Source organism: Molothrus ater, chromosome 3 (genome assembly GCF_012460135.2).
Source record: "Molothrus ater isolate BHLD 08-10-18 breed brown headed cowbird chromosome 3, BPBGC_Mater_1.1, whole genome shotgun sequence".
Classification (NCBI taxonomy): Eukaryota; Metazoa; Chordata; class Aves; order Passeriformes; family Icteridae; genus Molothrus; species Molothrus ater.
Genome location: NC_050480.2, coordinates 42,091,185 through 42,108,700, shown reverse-complemented (window position 1 = coordinate 42,108,700; position 17,516 = coordinate 42,091,185). Strand labels below are relative to the sequence as shown.

The 17,516-nt window shown below is 43.5% G+C and overlaps 2 protein-coding genes across 2 annotated transcripts in view; both read right to left on the bottom strand.

The window, feature by feature from the left end:
- Positions 1-2,414: 2,414 nt before the first annotated feature.
- ACTA1 (actin alpha 1, skeletal muscle) lies at positions 2,415-4,742 on the bottom strand. The gene is made up of 7 exons (XM_036381106.2): positions 4,661-4,742; positions 4,438-4,580; positions 3,952-4,276; positions 3,650-3,811; positions 3,245-3,436; positions 2,944-3,125; positions 2,415-2,826 (listed from the first exon to the last, which is right to left on the bottom strand). The coding sequence occupies exons 2-7, from the start codon at positions 4,564-4,566 to the stop codon at positions 2,683-2,685; spliced, it is 1,134 nt and encodes a 377-aa protein (XP_036236999.1). The 5' UTR covers positions 4,567-4,580; positions 4,661-4,742; the 3' UTR covers positions 2,415-2,682.
- Positions 4,743-8,684: 3,942 nt separating this feature from the next.
- Positions 8,685-17,516, bottom strand: part of NUP133 (nucleoporin 133) — a 29,785-nt gene continuing 20,953 nt past the window's right edge. Inside the window, 6 exon segments of the mRNA XM_036380654.2 lie at positions 8,685-9,046; positions 10,041-10,129; positions 12,458-12,522; positions 13,560-13,640; positions 15,119-15,237; positions 17,039-17,174. Coding sequence (XP_036236547.1) covers positions 8,910-9,046; positions 10,041-10,129; positions 12,458-12,522; positions 13,560-13,640; positions 15,119-15,237; positions 17,039-17,174 — 627 coding nt within the window. The 3' untranslated portion in view covers positions 8,685-8,909.

Sequence of the window (17,516 nt, the reverse complement as noted above, 5' to 3'; positions counted from 1 at the left end):
ACAGAGAATGCTGGTCTTGGGGATCCTTTGGGTCCTGGGGATCCTTTGCCTGCTGCCAACTGCACTGTCAGAGACACAGGGAGGGCAATGAAATTACTGAGAACTGCACAATAAGGACCAACCCAGACCACTGGGCACAAGAAAAATCCTCCAAACCACCTTCCCAACAATGGGGCTTGTGAGCCATATGAGAATCCAACTCATCTGTTTCCAAACAATCTGTGTCTTCAATTGCTAAAAATATTAAGGAAAACCCCAAGGCCAAATAAAGGCTGGTTTCAGGATAAAGAGAGTGTTTAAGTTTGAAATTAAAACCTGAGCAGGGTGGTTTCATAGGCTGAAGACTCATGGCATCCCTGTTCACTGATTAAGCAACAAAAACAACGAACCAGTCATTTCTTTTCACTGTAAGAATGTACTTTAGGTCACTTATCTTCAACTGGATGAAACTGGCAGAGGGGCTGTGGAGAATACCTGATGCTGTAGGTTAGAGTGAGACCAAATGCTGCTGTCAGAGGCAGCAGACAATGACATGGCAGTGGCAGCATCAGCCTCTCAGTGCAAGGCAGTCTCAGTGCAAAGCAGAAGGACTCACCTCTGTCCACAGCTGTGCTCATGAGGGGTCCTAAATTGAAGTTTGGCACTGCAAAACATTGGTCTTCACTCAGAAGGAGTAAGGATCTCCTGATCCCTTTGATTTTGATCAGGCTTGAGATGAGAGAGAGCTCAGCACCACTCCTGCTTTCAAAAATCAGCCTGTTTCATTGTGGGTTTAGGGCCATAAATTAGTATTATAGGTGAAAAAGTGGAGTCTGAGAATGCAGTCTAACTCATGAGGCTACTATTCTAAGCTAACTTTTATCTGTGCTTTTAAAACAGTCTTTTAGTTAAATAGCAGAAGCAGGTCCTAAAATCCATCTCATAACACCACCTAAGCCACAACTGAACCTGAGACTGGGGTCAAGTACTGAGGACTTAAGGCTGAGTGCCTCCCAAAGTCCCAACAGGAGCTGACAGATGGAGTACATGCCACTACACAAATGGCAGCAAAAGTTCGTGTTTGCTTTTTGAGAAGCAACTGTTTTTTTGAGAAGCAACTAGTTTCCAGTCCTTCCCCAGTCACTCAGAGCCCTTAGGGCTGCCCTGTGACCCTGCTCTCAGGTTTCCCTGCTCTCAGGTGCCAGGGAAGGACCAGGGCAGCTCCTCCCACAGGCTTTTGCTTTGGGATAGTGCTAAACAAAAAAGTGAGCTCCTGTATGGGTCCCACTTAAATGCAGGTAAAACCAGCCAAAATGCAAAACAAATGCACCCTTAGCATAGCCACAGCAGAGCAAAAAAACCTTCCTGGGCTGGAGGTTCATCTGAAAATCATCTCTTCTTTCCCAAATGCTGCTGTCTCCCACAGCAAAAGAACACCCCAAAACTCAGGCGCTGCTTTCATGACAGGGTCCTGTGCTCCAGGAGTCCTCCCTCTTCAAAGGCTGGTGGCTCCTGCACGTGTGTCCTGACCTGGGAACATGTGCCAAGCCTGGCAGGGCTTTAGGATGGCTCCCAGAGGGAGGAGAGCTCCCAGAGGGAACACCTGGGGGGTGTGTGTGTGTGTGTGTGAATGCTGGAAATAAAGGGGGATCCCGGAGCCCCCTTGGCCCAGAAAGAGAGAATGAGACAGGCCAGGAGCATCTTTCCCTCCTCCCATTCTGCTCTGCCTCCTCGCTGACAAACAGGGCAGGCAAACACCGGCGGCAAAGGGAAGCCCCTGGGATTTTCCTTCGGGCTCCTGGGGAGTTCCTGAGCACAGGACGTGATCCCGGGAAGGGAAGGGAAGGGAAGGAGGAGGAAGGGAAGGGAAGGGGTGGTTCGAGGGGGCAGACGAGGGGGTGGTTCCTCAGCAGGCAGCTCCCCGTGCGTGGCCACTGGCAAGGGCAGGCGTGTCAGGCAGGGTGAGGAAGTGGCCCTGGCTGCCCTCAGCCCCCCGGGACAGCACCGTGGCAGGTGGGTTTCCCATAAGTGGAGTGGAAAGCTCTTTATTTAACCTGCACCCGCCACCTGCCCTCAGCACCAGCCTTGCCTTCCTCGGGAGCATGCCAGGGCTACTTTTTTGGCAGGCTGAGCCAAAAGAAATGTTTTGCAAGCAAAGGCTCCAGGTAACCCTTTCCCACCTGGGACCGGCACACTGCAGAGCGTCAGGGCACCCTCCTTGCAGCAGCGTGATGCAACAGCAGCCACCTTGCACTGCCCCCAGTGCCACCAAGCAGCCTGTAGCCCAAGGAGTCACAGAGCTGGCTGCTCTGGCTGGGGTCCTGTCCCCTCCCCAGTCCCCCTCCTATCTGGGGACTTCAGCCTGACCACCCCCACGCCAAGTCCACAAGCGATGGAAGAACCCGAGCAAATGACAACAAACGACAGCATTAGGGGTGTGACAGAATGACTGATGATTTAATGCTTCTTGAAGTTTTTTGTTTCCTTCCACAGGGCATTGGTTTTAAAAACAAACAAAACGAGATAAAATAAATTAATTTATGTACACTTTACATACACTGTGTCACATGGAGCTTTGCAGCAACAGTAACCAGAAATTGTTACAAAATAGAAAGTTACATGGCTGTTGCAGGCCCTCAGCTGCCTGCAACCTTGAAGGTTGTCATCCTGAGCGTGGTTGGCAAAGTGATCATGTAAACATGTTTAGAAGCATTTACGGTGGACAATGGATGGGCCAGCTTCATCGTATTCCTGCTTTGTGATCCACATCTGCTGGAAGGTGGACAGGGAGGCCAGGATGGAGCCACCGATCCAGACAGAGTACTTACGCTCAGGCGGGGCAATGATCTGGAAAACACCAAGAGAGCAGGGATCAGCACACAGGACTCTGCTGCAGGGGCGCAGGCACAGGGCTGGGCACAGCCCCTTCCAGCTGCTCCCAGGAGCTGCGTGCTCCAGCCTTACCTTGATCTTCATTGTGCTGGGGGCCAGGGCTGTGATCTCCTTCTGCATGCGGTCAGCAATACCTGGGTACATGGTGGTACCCCCAGACATGACGTTGTTGGCATACAGGTCCTTCCTGATGTCAATGTCGCACTTCATGATGCTGTTGTAGGTGGTCTCATGGATACCTGCAGACTCCATACCTGGGGGCAGCAGGGGGAAACAGGCAGACACAGGTTAAGTGCAAAGCGAGAGCTCTGTGGGGTGACTCTGGAGAGAGGGGAGAGCTGCCAAGGGAAGAGAGAGGGAGGGGGGCACGCACCAATGAAGGAAGGCTGGAAGAGGGTTTCTGGGCAGCGGAAACGCTCATTGCCGATGGTGATGACCTGCCCGTCAGGCAGCTCGTAGCTCTTCTCAAGGGAGGAGGAAGAGGCAGCGGTGGCCATCTCGTTCTCAAAGTCCAGAGCCACATAGCACAGCTTCTCCTTGATGTCACGGACAATCTCACGCTCAGCTGTCAGGGGGGAGAAAAGGCATCAGTGTTTGCAGAGGAGGAACAGGGAGCACTTGCGCTGCCTCCATAGCTCTGCTAGCACTCCAGACCCCCAAGCACACACAAGCTCACCCCGGGAACTGTTTTTGGGGCTTGCAACAGGGTGAGAGCATCTCTAGAAGTGTGATGGCTGGAAGTGAGAGGGAACTTTTTGGAGGAAGGAATGGTGCTTACCTGTGGTGACAAAGGAATAGCCACGCTCAGTCAGGATCTTCATCAGGTAATCCGTGAGGTCCCGGCCGGCCAGATCCAAGCGCATGATGGCGTGGGGCAGGGCATACCCTTCATAGATGGGGACGTTGTGTGTCACACCATCACCCGAGTCCAGCACGATACCTGCGGAGACAAGAAGCAGCCCTGTGAGAGATGTGGCCACAGAGGGTCCTGCCCTGGGGGCAGAGTGCTTGTCAGAGGTAGGGGACCAGTCCTGGGCCTCCTTGCTCGGGGAAGAGGAGCCAGCAGGACTTTGCACTCACCAGTGGTACGGCCAGAGGCGTACAGGGACAGCACAGCCTGGATGGCCACATACATGGCAGGGACGTTGAAGGTCTCAAACATGATTTGGGTCATCTTTTCACGATTGGCTTTGGGGTTAAGGGGGGCCTCAGTGAGCAGAGTGGGGTGCTCCTCTGGGGCGACACGCAGCTCATTGTAGAAGGTGTGGTGCCAGATCTTCTCCATGTCGTCCCAGTTTGTGATGATGCCATGTTCAATGGGGTACTTCAGGGTCAGGATACCTCTCTTGCTCTGGGCTTCATCTCCTACGTAGGAGTCCTTCTGACCCATACCCACCATGACGCCCTGCAGGGGAGGAAAGTGGGAGCTCAGCAACCTCTCCACGGGCAGCAGCACGGGGGTCCCCGGCAGGACAGGAGGATGCCGAGGGCTGGAAGGCAGCAGGGATCCGCAGCCACGGCTGTGGCAGGGCGTGCGGGGAGGCTCGGAGGGGGAGTGCGCCGTACCTGGTGGCGGGGGCGGCCAACGATGGAGGGGAACACGGCCCTGGGGGCATCGTCCCCGGCGAAGCCAGCCTTCACCAGGCCGGAGCCGTTGTCGCACACGAGCGCGGTGGTCTCGTCCTCGTCACACATGGTCTCGGCTGTGTCTGCGGGGGCACAGGGCAGCGGGGCTGAGCCTCACGGCCGCTCGGCAGCCGCGGGCGGTGGCGGCGGGGCCGGGGCTTACCTGGGCTGGCTGCGGGCTCCGCGCGTCGGGCAGAGAGAGAGGCTCCCGCTTCTCGCCGGGTCACTCGTGGCCGCCGCGGCCGCCGCCGAGCCTTTTATCACGGCGGGCGGCGGCAGCGACCGGCCCCCAGGAATGCGGCCCCGGCCGTCCCCATATTTGGTGTCGGGCCCGGCGCGGCCCCGGCCCGGCGGTGCCCAAAGAAGGCGCTCCTGGCCCCGGCCCAGGTGAGCCGGGCCCGGCCGTATAAGGCGCGTCTGCCGAGCCCCCCCCGCCACCGCCCGCGGCCGGGGCCGAAATAATCCCCCGGCAGCACCGGCCCCGTTAAGGGCAAAGCAGGTGGGGGCGGCCGGGAGCGCCGCGGGGCTCAGCGGGGCAGGAGGCGAGCGGGCATCGGCTCCGCGGCCACCACGTGCCCAGGCTTGGGGCTGCGAAGGGAAACGCGTCCCTCCCGAGTCTTTCCCATAGCTGTAGGTGAGCCCAGGGGGAGAAAGGGAACTGGGAGAGAAGTGAAGTGACGAGGTGGATCCCTGGTTTGCAGGGCACACGGTGGCAGCCCATGCAACACCCACACCTTTACCCATGAAGTTAAAGCCGTGCATCGTTTCCTTGCTGTGATTTAAAAATGGAAAACAAATGCACGGGATAACATCTGTCAGACAAATGCCTGAAGAGAAGCCCGGTAAAGGATTAATCCTGGTCTGATCCCAGAAGCCTGACGTAGTGGTGAATGCTGGGGCCATTACGAGTGCCCATTGCTGGCCTCTGCGCTCAGCCAGGCAACACAGGAGCCCTTCAGCCATCCCTGTGGCTCACCCTTTCCAAAAGGAGTGTGGTCTCACAGGCAAGTCATCCCTGACGAGCTGAAGGTACTATGCAAGTGAAAAGGAACAGTTCATCTCCTTCAGCTATGGGTATTTAGGCAGGGATTCCATCTGGGACACTTGGAAGATTTTACAGATATTTGGTTTCCAATGGAGAGAAGAGGCAGTAATGCAAGCAGATTTGCAGCCCTGACACCATGTTGATGGAAATCAACCTTCATGATCCTCTCAGAAGACACGGTCAAGCGTAAATCCTTTGAAAATTTAGGGAGTCAGGCAAGAAGGAAGAGGAATAGTAGGCCAGAAGCACTGTTCTGTGAGGAGTCGCCTGTGAGCGAAGGTATTTCTGCAGGTGATTTCCTCCACTGCAAGGCAGAGTAGACAGCTCAACAGAGAAGCAGACAACTTTTCTTCTCCTCTGTTTAACTTGTGCATCCTCCAGGTTGGCAGCATTCTTCTTTACCTCTGGCAGCCTTTTAATTCCTTCTGCTATAGATTTTGAATTCCTGTCAAGTTGTTATTAAAACGTGCTCTTCTCTCACCCTGTTCCTCAACTTGTATTATTCTTCAGTTCTGTCATCAAATAGCAGTACAAAAATCGGAAGCCTGAGAGCACTTAAAGGCATCACAACCAGCAAATCTATTTACAGAACTGTAGTGCTTCATTGTGGTTTCCAAAATACGGCTGGTTGTGTTGAATCAGAAATCGAGTAACAGAAACTCGAACGCCGCTGAAAGATAAACATCCTTAATCCTGCAATGAAATATGATGCAAGCATAAACCCACTCTATCCCTTCTGGTCCCTTTTATTTTCTCTCTACCCCAATCTAGTGTACAGCAAAGTATCCAAATGGCAATGTTAAATTCTCCCACTTCTAAGTAAAATATCATTTTCTGCAGGTAGATCTGATGTTTATCTGGATTCACTAAATGAATGTGGTTTTTGTCTCAAGTTGGAGTTAGTTTCCAGTACAGGGCACAAAGAACTCACTATCCACCATGCATAGCTTCTGAAACTGATCACAAATGACAACTGAAAAACTTTCCTGCTGCTCTGGCGACAACAAAGGATGCAAATTTTTACCTCCCATACCTTGCGTGCTCTCTGTTACTGAGAAAATAACTATTTAAGAAACAACGTATATCCTCATTCAAGAGGATCTATCCATCCCCCTCCGGCAGCTTTAACCCTCATCTTTTTGTCACAAGTTTGTTTTTGTTACACTTAGAAACAAGCTAGAGCTGTGGTATGGCCACCTTCCATATGCAGTGGTAAATGAAGGCATCCTCCTGGAGCAGTAATCTGAGACAGGAGTTCTGCACCAGCACAGTTTATTACATAATGAAGCAGAGGACAGAGAGGAGGAATAACCCTGAGTCCCAGACTCTTCAAACTTTCCAACAGAATAGAGAACCAGTTCAACATTACTAGTACAAGAACATTAAACATCTATTTAGACATGGAAGTTATTTTAATGAGGCTTTGTTTAAGTAAACTCATTGTAAGTAGCCTTCTGTTTTGGCAATAGTCAGATGGAAAGCTGCTGTATAAACGCCAAGTGCCTCCCAACCCAGCAGTAGAGTAAAACAGTTGAAAACCCTACACAGCTCATCCTTCCCCAAAAACCTGGATAATACTTTTACACCAGCCATGATAAACATGATCCAGCAGGGAACCCAGGCACTTTGAAACAATGGATAAGGGTGATCAGAACCGCTTGTGCCTGGAGCAAGCTTTCCAGGGCTTGCCCTGCCAGTCCTGACAGATCACAGAGAACTGGCCAACAGTTTAGGAAGATGAGATATCCCCAGAGTGATATATGGTGGACAGTCAAAGAGATTGCTCTTCAAGCAAAATTCAGGAGTCTAGGAAAAGTTAAGGCAGAACATATTTTGGCAGGGCAAGCAATCGCTTCTTCCATTAGTCCCTTTCTCCCAAAACCCTGCTAAGTTTATCGATGTGAAAGCGCCCTCAAAGTGACATTCAGGCGAACACGTGGAATTCCTCCAAGGCTTTCAACGAGCGACGCCTTTGGAGCCGGAGCTGGGAGTTACACTCACACTTCCCAGCCATGCAACACTGCCGAAGAGCAAAGTTCGCTGCTCAGAACAATCTTAGAAGATGACTGCTAGTGCATTTCTTTCCCATATTAGTTTGAACCTCTCTACATAAATCTATTCTTCCAAACATGTTCAGACTCTCAGCCCAGCTTACTGTATTAGTACAGGGAGGAGGGAAAGCCACGGAAGGGGAGCTGTGCTTTTAAAACTAGAAACTGGATTCTCTTCAACCAATTTAACTTCTGACCTTCTCAGCTGTTAGATCAAGTTGTTGCAGCAGGCATGGAGCCAGACAAGTGAAACATAAGGGCGTGCAAGTTGCTCTGCAGTCAGTTTCTGGCTCTTGAGCTACATGCAAAAGAAAGGTGCAACACATCAGACTGCAGTAACTTTTATTGAAAGACTAAATCTTGCTGTCAATGAGAATAATTGAGAAATTGTTTCTTTTTAAAATTGTTCCCATGTCAGAGATAACTAACTGGGGCACTGGGGTTAAAAAGGAAAAAAGGAAATCAGTAGTGCTTACCAATAGAGACCAAGGCATGGGAGTAAGGAAGATCATGCTGTACTCCCACACTTTCATAAATGCTTTCGAGGTTTCTTCTGAGCCTAGGCACAAGCAGTTGCTGTGAATGACTGCATGGTGAGCTGCTAATCCCATTTTACATGTATGCTAGAAATAGCTTAAAGGGAAGTTAAATGGATACAATACTAAAATATTTGGAAAAAGTTTAATTTAACAGATATGAACTGAAAGAATGGAGTCTTTGCTGGACCAGATGCTTTGAATGAGAGCTGCACTTTATTCCTTTCTGTCACAGACAAGCTGAGTGATCAGTGACAAGCCAGATATCCTTTTTGTGCAAATAACAAAAATGCAAAACTGAAATTACCTAGTTTCTACTAGGCAAGAAGTGCTGTAAAGAGTGGAGTTATTGGATAGAATAACCTGTTGCTTCTTAAGTAATGTATGCAGTCACCCAGCATCAATGTGTTCAGTATTTTTTCTGAACTGAAATCACAGCCCCAGCAGCGACAACACAAGTTTCCCACCCTCTGCAGTAGGTCTCCCATTTTCACCCTGTATGTATCCTTGGGTCTCAGACAGAACACATTCTAATCAAGATACAGAACAAACCAGTAAGTTTATGAAAGGCACAGAAAATGAAAACTTTATTTTTATGTCACCTGAAAACACAACTCTGTGTCCCTTGACTAAAGCATCAATGTCTATACATTTAAGATAAGTATTATTACTCATACAGACTTTATCACAAAGCTTTAGCAAAAAACCAAACAGAATATAAAAAAGTAGACGTGAATTCAAGAGTTCTTTAGAAAAAATATTTTAAAATCCCAGTGAGACTCATGCTTGTCCCTGAACATAAAGTTCATAGTTTGCTTTTAACACAAATTCGAAGTAAGAGTTGTATTTCAAGTTGCCGAGTTCATTTGCTTGAAGCAAGTCCTTCACCTCTGGTAAATACTCACTTAACTGAACTCCTACAAAACAAAACCATTCATTACATCTCTGATTAAAGTACTTTGCATTAGCAGTTAATATCATTTTTAAGTAAACACCTGCCTGCATTACAGCTAAATTACTCTTTTGGAATTGGGAAGCTCTGACTCTATTATACACGTCAAGAAATACAATAAAGCTTAAGTAGCCTATAAAACAGAGTTAATTTTTTTTTATCTAGAGTTCAGTAATTCAATGATTAAACCATAAATCCAAGTCTTTACATAGCACTTCATCAAAATAAAAATAAATAAAAAATAAAAGAAAGGCAAGAGAAAAGAAAGCTCAGTCATACAACAGTTCCAGCGTAGGGTGTGCAAGTCTTAAAAATGTAAGGGAATTGACAGGATTGAACACACAAAACTGGAACTTTTCTGAAGTACTTAAGTTTTGTGCTTTTCACATGAAGCCTTATGTGTTCTGCAAAAAGTTTCTATGCAGTAATATTTGAAACAGGCTTTGACTCCCAGTTGTTTCCCTTCTCTCCCTCCCTCCTTCAGCTGTAAATTCCATGGCCATAACCTCCTATAGTCAGCTTTAAGTGGAGAATGGGAGGTGTATTTTTTTTTTGTTTTGGCTTTTGGAGAGAAAAAACAAAAGCAAAAAAAATGGCTAAAATAGATTAAGTCCTACTGAGTAACAGTCAATTAGTTACTATCCTGTATCTTACAGAAGAGACATATTTACCCCCAAAAGACCTCCTTTACTGTACAGTAAGCAACTGCTAAAAATGTGTTCAGTGCTCTACTGAGCAAATAACTTTAAGATACTAAGATTACAACCAAGAAATGTGCTCATCTCTTATCTCCCTGAACAGTTTACAGAGATAGAATTAGCTCCAAATGATTTTAACTGCCTAATGGAATGAATTTTTTTATTACTCTGAGAATTTAATAATTCTACTTTTTACATATTGATCTTAAGCAGCTTTTGAAACAACAATTTCATTCAATTATATTTATAAGTACACTTTACCTTCTTTCAACAGCTTTTGTAGTATTTTCACAAATATACTATCTTTAGATGCTTCAATTGGATCATCTCTACCATCTGAACAAGACCATCTGCAAGTCAAAGAATAATTTTGGGAAAGAATTACACAGACAAAATAATAGGAACACTAACAAGAAAAGAAAACCCCAAACCACAGGAAAATTAGATAAATTATCAAAGGTGATTAATACATGTCCATTTGGAAGCATTATGTGCTTGGCTATAGCTCAAAGCAAGAGTTTTTTTTCTACCTTGTGTTAATTAGTCATTATTCCAGTAAAACTGGAACAAAACTGCTCTACTAGAATGTAGTCTAGTTAGGAGAAGAACAGAAATGTTTCCTATTTTTAAACCATTAAAAATCCCAACCAAACGACATTATTTCTTTGATAATATAAAAGTATTATCCATTGAGATAAGAACTACCTATTGTGAGCAATTATATTTTACAACTGAGGTGATGAAAGTGTAGATTTATTCTTTTGGTAGAATAAAACAAAAGAAGCAATTCTCTAACGTGAAAAAAATCAAAACAAAACAAATATCAAACACTGAGAAAAGAAATGGGGAAAAAATTGCAAGATCTAAGTTGCAGGCCTGTGAACAACACACACAATCACAAAACAAAAAGTTTATCTACTCTGTGATTAAACGTAAAGACTCATGAATACCAGTCTCATTTGTGATAAAAAAAAATCCCAAAAAGATTTTTCTAAGAGGAAGATTGTTTTAAATGACAATTTTTCATCCTTGCAGAGCTTTATATGCTCCAGTTTAAATTCAACACCAACCTAACTTGTTTTGCTGTGATTCTAACCTTTCAGTTGTTAAAATTTCCTGTTCCATGTGCTAAGCTGTCAGACAAAACTGGTTCTCATATCACTCCCTAAACTACCACAGGCCTGTGGGACGTGCTTGTAACAGATCTGAACCTGGATCCAGCAGCTATTATTGACAAATCCTCTGTACTTCATTGGTTTTACCCCGGATGTCTCTTCAGCTCCTAAATGTCTAGGATTACATCTTTAATTCCACTGGGAAGAATGTGAGGAAAGGAGGGAGGGAAGGGGGATTTTCTCCCCTTGGGCACAGAGGAGGACAGTGAGGACACAAGCAGAGCATCAGGAGCTGACTCAGTAAGGCTTTCCATCCTACCCAAGAACCTTCTCACCATCTGTAGCCCTCAAGTTAGAAACCACAGGCCATCCTCAAAAGTAGGAACTGTTACATCTCTAATGTTTACTTTTGCACAGAGATGAAAGTTAACACCACCTCTCTGTAAGCCTTTGTGAGCCTTGCTGGACTGGAAATTCAGCTGAGACATCAAGTTTTCTGCCCACTATTCAGTGTAGAGTCTGCATCTCAAATTGCCTCTGCTTAGCTGCCAGAGTGGCCAAAATCTTGTCACCATTGTACATACTTGAACCGTTAAAACACCTCATTCAAAACCCCGTGCTTGTCCAGGGTAGATAGATCATAAACCAATAACTGGATTGGTGCCATGCAGGAGCTCTGAATTTTTCTGTCTTTAAAATTACAGGAATGGAAAACACTTGGAATAGTGTGAACCTCTCTCTGCTTATGATTTGTGTTATATTTGGACATAACTTAGCCATGCAATTAGGAATTATTTCCTAGACACCACTGCCATTTGGAATCTGTCCTATCCATAAGTGTGAATCCAAATGCTGCTTATTTCCATTTTAATCACAAATGGCACAGTGCATTTGGAATGTATTCTCTCCTCATCTTTTCTTCCTTAGCTTCCTCTTGGAACATAGGTGGGAGTTAGGAAAGTCAGAAGACTTCTGAGAGTTGGAAAGGAAAGGGAGGAAATGCCATCTGTGTTATTTAACCTGGGAAAGAACAGTACCACTGTTTGATGAGAAGACCCCTGTGACCAACAGGATTCTGCCTGTATTTGGTTTTAAACATCCACAAGAGTGGCTTTTCTAAGCACTGATTAGGCTTTGATCTCTTACAACCAAAAATGCAGTTTTAACTCAAAAAGGTCATGAAATTGCCAGTGTGGTTCAATGGCAAAACCCAAGTGAAATAAAAGCTTGCAGGAGTGACCTCTGCCTGTGTTATCTTATTAAAAAGCTTCTACTTGAGATGCTTCATAGGAAAAGAAAAAGGCTAAAAAAATTCAGCACTGGTCGCTTCTTTTACTTCAGGAAAGGGTTCAAAAACAAAAGCTGCATGGGCTCATTTCTACATCAGGTGATTTTTTTTACTGTGGTTACAACTTTATAAATAAGAATACATGTTCTGATCAGACACATTACACTTTACTAACCTCATCCTGTGAAATTAAGTATTTTTTGTGAATTAGAGAATAGAACACTAAAATATAATTCTGGAAAAGCTGTGTCTCAGGAACTTATATTTATACTTACCCATCCCTTTGGAGAGCCTTACAGAGAATTTTAAGTTTAAGATCATTTACATCCACTTCTTCTTCCTTCAATTCATATAGGAGAAAAGACAGGCATATTAAAATTCTAGGGTTTTTTACAAAGAAATAATCACGCTATCATGCAGATTGCACCAATGAATTAGATTCTTCAATCACCAAATGCAATTTTTAACATATGCTGTTTTAACAGATGATCTGATTGGACTTTTGAAACACCAAACACTGTTTGTTTCCATTTGAAATCTTGGATTCAGACTTTCTACAGCATCACTTGACTGCTGACAACCAACTAACACAGCTTGTAAAAGGCACAAAAATATCAATTTGTAAAACATTGTATTCTAGGCAAATTTTATTTTACCACATGCTAAAAGATGAGTGGAGTCAAAGCTCTTTTTTTGGTATGGCCAAGCTAACTAACATGCACTAGTATCCACATTAGGATATATGTTATATAAAAACATTAGTAAATGTTTTCAAATATATACATTTGATTTGAAAAGGGCAGTTACTTCGTTGCACAGAAACCACCACCTCTGATTTGTGCTGAATGGTTCTACACAAGTTGTTAGGAATTTTAGTATCTGTGGGAAAAAAAATTGAAATTGCGTGGGTTTAGAGTAACATTTATTTTATTGAGAAGGAAAAAAAATACAGTTGGAAAAAAGCAGATGGCAAATCTGTGGTTCAAAGCGATTTACATGTTAGAAAGTGGTGACTATCCCACATTACCTCATGACAATCAGTGAAACTGTCAAGAGGGAAGACACAAGAACTAAACTATGAAAACAAGTTGATCTTTGTCCTGTTTGGAGATAGCCTGTAGGGAAGCAAGGCTCTAAAAAGAAACTATAGACTATAAATGGGAAGTGAAGATGAAGAGTGCAATTTTTCTTAAATTATCTAAACTACACTTGGCATATGTCTCCAGTGACTTAAAAACAAACTGAAAAAAGACATCAGGGGTTGCTTTAATTACCATACACTAAGCTAATATGTTAATTAACTATAGACGCACCACCCTAGCTTAAATAATAATAAAAAAGTCTCTAGGTTAGAAATCCTTTGAAAAGTTTTCCTACCTCATCAATATATTCCAGCAGATCAAGTGCTTTCTTGAAGTCATATTCATTGGCTCTTCTGTTCTCATCACATATGAACAACTATGAAATCAGAGATTAACATGGAGAATTATTTTTAGCCTACAAACTAATGTAACTGGTATCAGGGACAACCCACTGTGGGAAGACCACCACATATTTTCTACTTACATGACCTTCTCATGAAAATATGTCTTGATTCAACCGCTAGTATTTTTATAGTAAGGAATATACTTAAGGTTTTAGGGCAGCATTCCACCTACGTGACAATGGCCTGTGGACAAATGATACTGGATACAAGGCTGCTGGGTTTCAAATTTAAGTGCCATTTAAGGCTGTAACATTCCTGGACTACTGTAGGCAGAGCTCAGCTCCACAAATAAGCTCTCCGAATTATTTCGGTAATTAAGCTCAAAGCAGAACTTCAGCACATGTGCTGCCTTTCACCCCTTAAAAACAACAAGCTCCCCTCAGTATTTCATATCACCCAACTATAAATTAGTGCTTCAAAGAAAAATTAACATTAAGACTCTTTTAATTTACACTTTCTGAGTTTCATTTTTGCATTGCAAGTAGCAAGTATTAACACTAGTTTGACAATAAGAGAGAATTCAGAAGGAAAACTGTTGTGGTGCCAGCACTTGCCAAGTCCTGACTGACACTTCCTACCCTTCCCTAATCCCACAGATAGCCTCACTTAAATACACAGGTAAGGACTTCACAATCTGCTATTAGCACAGTTCTAAGAAAATGACCAGAATGTAAACAAGCAGCTTGTTTACATGCTAGCTTTTGATTTTCCACAGGATTACAGAAAAATACAGAAATATTGACAGCCAGATATAAGTGGCTTCTTCTACAATGTATTGCTGTTATTCATGGACTATTTTCTGTGTGCATCACTGGATGGTAAAAAAATGTGGCAAACAAGGCAGAATCAGTAAGGCTACGGGCTCCTGGCTGATCCCAGAAAGGAGTGTGAAAAAGGAATCAGCACTATTACTCATCCCGATACTGGAACAGTTCTAATTTTTGTTTCATGATGGGTTGGATTTTTGTAAAAGAAAGCAAAAGTAGAAAGACTTCTGATGCCTCTTTGCAACAGATGACCAAAAGCCTCTTCCTGCTTCTAGTACTTCCCTTTTCTATCTTGCAGCATCCTTCTCCACTAAGGTAGAATTGTTTGTTCATTCTGCCCTACCAAGTTCTGCTCTATCAAGAATGTAAAGGAAGGTAAAAACTGTCTCACATCCAAAAACTGGTTTAGACCAGTAAATCAACTTCTGGGACTGATGTCATTTGCTTTTTCTTGCAGCAACACTCCAAAGCACACATTCAACAGAAAAAACTAGGACCAAACCCATCATTTTGATGTTTGCTGGTAGAAACTAAGTGAAGTCAAACTAATTCATACATCAGATCTTTAGGTGCTTAGCAAGTTATATAAGGGATAAAGCCAGCTGTGACCTTCTCATTTATTTCATCACAAAGGGGCAGAAAGCATACTGGAAGTTGTAATGAAGACAACATGGGACACTTACATCAATGAGCTGAGATGCAGACAGCACTGGCATATCGTTGAGGTTCAACTGCTTCTCTGCCAGGAGTTGTTCGGGAAGCGTCTCCTGATGTAACAAAAAGCGCTCCTGCTCTGATATTTCTTGTAGTCATTTAAGGAAATGAATGTTTCATGTTACTAAAATGTAATAATAAATTTTGTGGCACAACAGCAACTGTCAAGCCACAATATTATTCAAGCCTACAAGTGTTTGTTCTGAAGCATTCCCTTTGGACTCTCATCCACGTTCTCAAAGCACAGAAATACTTCCACTTCAATACAGCCTTCCCAGGGAACCAGTTCTTACTTTCCACTCATGTTCCCAGTGTAATGAAAATGCATAACTCTAATTTTGCCCCAAAACTTCAAAATTAATACAGAAGATTGGATGGAAGCTGTTGCACTGCACAGGAAAATGAGCTGGTTGCAACTTGAAGGAGCTGTGCCATGGACAAGTCCCATCTCATGAACTGTTCAATTTTTGGCTGTTTTATATTTGACAGTATGTGCTGCTTTAGGATGAAAAACTTGCTAGTCTAAGACATCCAAAATGGAATAATATCGACCACACTGTATGAACCCTCTCCTTCCCACTAACTTTCACTGCATGTTAGAATAGCGAAAATAATTCTGTGGAGCATTTTATCTGTTTAGAGGAATAAGCAAAATGTGGCAGAAATAATTAGTCTTTCTTTATCAACAGGAAAGTGATACATGAAGAGTTTAAGTTTTAATAACTACATCATGTGCCATACAGAAATGTGTAGCAGAATGCAGTCCAGAACAAATTTTGAGAGTGCTCCAGTCCACTGCAATAAAGCTTTGATTATGTCATTTGTCATTTTTAAACTTTCCTATTTAAAGGTGAGATTCATCACATCAGCATAGGCATTTTCACGGTGATAAAAACCAGATTTAAACTTCAAGATTTCATGCAATGCTATACAACTTAAAAGGCAGATAATACATTATTATTATTATTATTATGAGCTAAAAATAATTTAAAAAGCCTACTTAGTTAACCTAATTATTACCAGGCTTTTTTTACAGGATTTAAGAACTATTCATTACATAGATGGATAAATACGCAGATAAACAGAAGTAAGCTTGAGCATCAACCCTGAGTCATATTCCAAAGCTTCCCCCTGGTGGCCAAAATCCTTCAACCAGTAGTGCAAAATTACTTTTTCTCAAACTCACAGCACATGTGCTGCACAAACAGTATTTTCCAAACGGGTAGGAATGGCAGAGCAGTGGAACCATTGCATTTGGTAACGAAGCAGAATAGGTATTTGTACTTCTCTCATTCACATAATTTCAGATACAGTACAGCAAAGCACTGTCATGGTAACCTTCCTAGATAGAGAGCAAAACCCTGAGAAAGCACTTGATCACAACTGTATATATTTGCAACTGCATTAGTGCACTACGGCCCAGTTACGGGATTTCCTTGTACAGCTGAACAGCCTCAGACTGGAGAAGAATTCAACAGTGAAAGCCATTCTATAAATGGGCTCTAAGAAATTAACTATTTTTTACCTTGCATCTGAAATATAAAATGCAGATTCATTAAAATACATTCAGTGTAACTGGCTGACAACTTTCAGCCACTTCTCAAAGTACAGGTGCAGCTTGTTATTTTTGCCAATATTATACATGTTAGTAGAAAAAGTGTAAAGGTCCAGATTTGCCATGCTCCTAACTCACAGATGAAAGTGAACACTGAGGTTAGTGCCTCATGCTCTCTTCCTTGTGCTTTCTAAAATGAGCAAAATCATCAGCCCATTTATCCTTACCTAGGTCAGCGCCCTCAACATAAAAAAGTCAACAATCTCCAAAATTAATGGGATTCTAATTCAATAATTTAGTCTTTCCTTCACTTTGCCCTGCTTTTATTTCTTACCTTCTATTTTCTCTTGTAGTATGTCTTCCGAGAAGTCTGATGCCAGTGCAGCTAATTTGCTCAAGCCAAGAAGTGTTTTCTTCTTTGCAAAATATCGTGTCTCCATATTTGCTAAAGTCTGCAATGTTCTGTGAGCCTAAAATTAATTAAGATGTTAGAAATCAGTTTTGTAAATTAGGATCAGAAGAAAAAGAAAAGAAAGAAATTAATTTGAACAGAAATTTCACAGCTATTTATTGTTTGTAATACTATAACCCTTAGTTTCAAAAGTTGTACAATTTGCACAGTGAAACTCTGCATTACACTCTTCAATAAGATGCTCTCTCTTTCAACAAAACATTTAAAAAATCTTTCCATTGCGAATAAAAAAAACCTACCACATTCTCAAAGGATCAATTGCAACTTCACACCTTGTATCTTTAGGATCTAATTCAATTCTTTGCAATAAAAGCCAAGCAAATATGTTTTGACAGAGCGC